This window comes from Clytia hemisphaerica, unplaced genomic scaffold (genome assembly GCF_902728285.1).
Source record: "Clytia hemisphaerica strain Z4C2 unplaced genomic scaffold, Clytia hemisphaerica genome assembly, whole genome shotgun sequence".
NCBI lineage: Eukaryota > Metazoa > Cnidaria > Hydrozoa > Leptothecata > Clytiidae > Clytia > Clytia hemisphaerica.
The window spans coordinates 166793-171438 of NW_027103552.1; the positions used below are offsets into that span (position 1 = coordinate 166793).

A 4646-nucleotide genomic window follows, 5' to 3' on the forward strand; every position below is an offset into this window, starting at 1 on the left:
AATATTTATGTTAATGTTATTGATCATTCCACATCAATGTAGGATACAACACAAAAAGAAGTAAAATCCAGGCAAACCAGAAACTTTCAAAATGTGTCCAAAATTCAAAATCATTCTATTCAAAAGGGGAAAAGTTTTATGTTACATGTGTCCGAAATTTCTGTTCTACATTGGTTCAGAAAATGTTAATTGAGCACAAGTGTGAGAAATGAAATGTCATGGTATTCCTTTTCTTTTTTCAGATAAAAAAATGTAACAAAAATATAACAAATATAATGATGAGCTGTAATGTATCGATTCAATATAAAATCGAGTTCAAAATTTAGAAGAAGTTGTTGATTGTTAGGAGGAGAAGGTGTGCCATTTGCACTGGGCTTGGAGGAGGTGGTGGTTGATACTGGTAAGGGTGGAACCCCCCTCTTCCACGCTGATGTCCACCGCGTCCTCGCCCATTGTTGCCGCCTCGACCAATTCCGCCTCGACCGTTTCCGCCTCGAATGTTGCCACCTCGACCGTTTCCGCCTCGACCGTTTCCGCCTCGACCGTTTCCGCCTCGACCGTTTCCGCCTCGACCGTTTCCACCTCGACCGTTGCCACCTCTTCCATACTGAACTTGATTAACTCCTGCAGCTACTACTGGAAGTTGGTTAACTTGATTAAATACTGCTGGAACTTGGTTGACTTGGTTAACTACTGCTGGGACTTCATTTATACTTTTTTCTGCTGGAACTTCATTTATACCTTCTTCTGCTGGAACTATATTTATACCTTCTTCTGCTGGAACTTCATTTATACCTTCTTCAGCTGGAACTTGGTTACCTTCTTGGTTATTATTAGCTTCTAATGCTGGTACCTGGTTATTTGCTTCTACAACTGGAACTTGGTTTATACCTTCTAATGCTTCAACTTGGTAATTAGCTTCTAATTCTGGTACCTGGTTATTAGCTACTGGTTCATTTTGCTCAAAACTTTCATCCAAGGACTGTGTAAGATCATCATCGTCAGATGGTTGCTCGGTATCCTGGACCATAACAACGATATGCTCCGCTGTAACTCCACCATCCTCGTCCTCATTTAAGCCCTGATGAAAGATAAAATTTACATTCAAGCTATTGTGAAGAATATGTTTAACAAAGAATATTGTAGCCCTGAAGTACAACTGTCAATCATTTTTGAGAAACTGATTTGATAATTTATGTCATGTGACCTGTCAAACAATGTAGAACAATAGAATACACATAGGTTAATAATCCATTCTCACCTTAACCAAAGCAAATTAAAATAAACTCTTACATAAGCAATTGTTGATGCCGGTGAAGGTGGGGAGGGAGAATTGATGTCATCAATGAATTGATTCATTTCTAATTTCTTATAGTTTTGCTAGAAAAGAAAAATTGAAAAATGCAAGAAAGAAGAATTTCAATTCTCTAATGAGAATTGTCAACAAGACGCAGGCTAAAATCTTTTGCTTCATGTTGATTTGACGATATTGATCAGTGACAGGATTGATTGATATTTTACTATATGCCTCTTAAAGACAGACTTGTTCGAGTATTCTCCGATGCAAAGCTTTAAAAATTTGTTCAAGATCATGCTGATATTATGTGAGTAGTATTCATCAATTTTCGAAATCATGCAATTAATTGTTCGTTGATGTTTGTTTTAGTGAATTGACGAGGGGTGCCACCGAGTCTTTATTGAAGAATCTCACTTTGCAAGTATATTATTTATTTAGGTGTTATAACAATTTGGTCAATTTTTACCCTTAGAATTAATAAAAAAAGATGTATAAACCTTGTAAACCTATTGTTTCTCTACAAATTAGGGAGAAGTCGGTTGTTTCTGATGTACACGAATGTAGATCCTGGAATGGCGCAAGAAGATCTCCACGAACGATCCAGTTGATCATGAACACTGACAGCCTGAACCCATTCAGTATAAAATCTAAATATTCGATGTAGCCGATTATTTTTGCCATTGAAAATTTACCACGTACGCTACAATCTACGATCTTATGATTAAAAATTTAATAATTATCGCTGTTGTTATACAAGTCCGCCCGAATAGGACTCAACAGTTTGCTTTCACGCGATGTATTAAACAAAAAGCTCGACCATGACATTCACTTATTTTCGGTTTTAGGTAATATCCCTTCGAACTCAATGGGTAAAGAAATCGCAACCTAAACTCTGAAAAAGCTTCAAAACTGATATAGTATTTATTTCCGAACTACCTTTAATCTTTCTAAAAGTTTAAGGAAAAATGAAACTTTACAAATGGTATGTACTTAAAAACTTTCTTTACAATGGTCTTAACAAATATAAACGAAGACAAGAAAAAATGATCAAATAGGTATCACTTTTTGTGCAAGGAAGATATCAAACCATCGAAAGTAATAAAAAAGAAATCAAGAAAAGAAACCAATTAAAATTGTATAAACACAATGTTCTCGTTTTTTGTTCGTTTTGCCAGTTAATCACCTATCTCTTCTGCTTTTTGACTTTGATGATGAGGAATTTGATGAACTGTGCCTGCTAGAACTCGTTGATGTCGATGAACTTTTTGACAATTTTGGAATTTGTGGATGTTCCTTTTGCACGAAAGGACAATATGTCGAATAATGGCCAACTTTTTTATAATTGTAACACATAACGTCATCAAAACGAGATGACCTGTTTGATTTTCTCTGTTCAATTTCAATGTTTTGTTTGAATTTTCGGCAGATTTTCTAGCCTCTTTTACCTGCTTTTCTTTCAATGCCCCACTTGAAACCAACAGATTTTGCTTATACAATTTCACCACCGTCCATCCTTCCCTGTCGGCAAGTCTTAACATTTAAATTCTATCTTCTAAAAGAAGCTTACCTTGTTTTATGAACGTTAAAGCAGATTCATTTTCTCCGGCTTCCAATGCTTCTATGACATCATCTAGACTTTCGATTACTTCGACTGTGTGTTTAAATTGTTCTTCATGCCCACGTTTTGAAAACGTAGTCTGGTCGTATGTTCTTTTTCTTTTAAGTCTTTGCTTCAACTTTGATATGGAAGAATCTTCTTTCTTTTGTTCCTCGACCAAAATCTGTTTCATAGTATTTCTTAACTCTTCGTTTTGAGCCATGTTAACTAACCAACTTAACTACAAACTTTTTGCAAGAGCGAGGATTTTGAAATGAAAACATGAGACATTTAAACACGCATTTTTGGCGCATGCGCGCAGCTTGTCCCAATCTGCGCAAAGATCATCAAGCAGCTTTGCGTGCGAAACCGTTGAGAAACTCGTTTCCCGTCATTCTTCGATCGCCGAGAAACACGCTTTCCCCACTCAAAACTCACGCGAAGGAAAAGTTGATAGTTCAAGACAAAAGTATTCCACATTTTGTGAACGCATGCGAAGGAAAAGTTCATAGTTTGCACAATAAAATTTTGGTGTATGTGCGGTGATTTCCAATTACTCTACGTCCATATTCAATGGGATTAGCTAACTTTTTCAGAAGTTAACGTTCTTTGTTGGTCATGTCCTGTGAGCGTAATGTACGTTCGGGTTGTCAGTGCGCTTGAAAAATTGGAAATTGGCTGCTATAGAATTTTCCTCACAAAGAGGTTTCACTTACCAGATGAGTGCCATTATTGTTGTAGAAGAAGCATAAGGTAAAATTCAATCATCAATCAGTTCCAGGTTCATATTTTTATACCTCCAAACAAACACCCACAAAGAAAGTTCAAACTTTTTTTGATACTGACAGTCTGACAGGGTTTCTTTTTTAGTAATATTTGTGAATAAATCTAACCATGTTTTGCCTAGAAAAAAAGAAACACTGGCAGACTGTCAGTATCAATAAAAGTTCGGAAACATCAAATCCAGAATAAAATAATAAGAAGACTTCATCATCAACCATTTCTTGTGACATTCACACAAAAGTCATGATTGTTGTTGAACCTGCAGAAGAAAATTTATGATGAAGACCAACAGTATTAAATAACAACAATAATCAATGTCATTCCAATCCACATCCACAGAAATCCCACAGCCAGCTGGCAAGAAGAGAATGTAGGTAGCTAATAGCAACCGGTTTAAATAAACAAACGCGCGGGAAAACGGGTAAAACAAACCAATCAAAGGAGTTCTCTTGCAGCAATATGAGGATTTAGTGCGAAAACGGAGCGATCTGAGGAAACACAAGAGTCACGCCATCATACACGAACACTGAATTTCAAAAAAGTTTAGCCATATAGGGACCAATTTACTTATATCGCGCGCACATTTTACCAAACGAGAACAATAACATCTCCTTGACATGTTTTTAAAAAGCTATCAGGTTCTTTAAGGGGCCATCCATATAGTACGTACGCAGTGAAGGGGGGAAAGGGGTTTAGCAAAATCGTACATCTATTGATTAAATGATGTGAATTCTATTGTTCTCTGCATACAAAGGGGGAGGGGATATCAAATATTAGGAAAATTGTTGCGTACGTACTATATGGACGACCCTAAAGTAAATCACTCTTCTCAACGTAGGAGGGACCTTCTTAAGTTATTAGCTTGCTTTTTTATTATCGCTAATGTTAGGCTAATTAAATCATCAATAAAAGTTCATGTTTTATTTTAACTTCAGGAATTCTTAGATACTCTATCAAGGGAGGACCTAG

At 36.4% G+C, this 4646-nt stretch overlaps 1 protein-coding gene across 1 annotated transcript; it reads right to left on the minus strand.

Annotated features, from left to right (window-relative positions):
• Positions 1-322: 322 nt before the first annotated feature.
• Positions 323-3117, minus strand: LOC136800336 (anti-sigma-I factor RsgI-like). The gene is made up of 4 exons (XM_067056970.1): positions 2865-3117; positions 2234-2244; positions 1294-1380; positions 323-1081 (listed from the first exon to the last, which is right to left on the minus strand). Exons 1-4 carry the CDS (start codon positions 3115-3117, stop codon positions 323-325), a joined length of 1110 nt encoding a protein of 369 aa, XP_066913071.1.
• Positions 3118-4646: the final 1529 nt, after the last annotated feature.

Excerpts from the sequence above, each read along its gene's own strand:
- LOC136800336 (XM_067056970.1), bottom strand. The coding sequence starts at position 3,117 with ATGGCTCAAAACGAAGAGTTAAGAAATACTATGAAACAGATTTTGGTC. Across the intron at positions 1,082-1,293 it reads CGGCATCAACAATTGCTTAT|GGCTTAAATGAGGACGAGGA; the intron begins GTAAGAGTTTAT and ends ATCTTTCATCAG.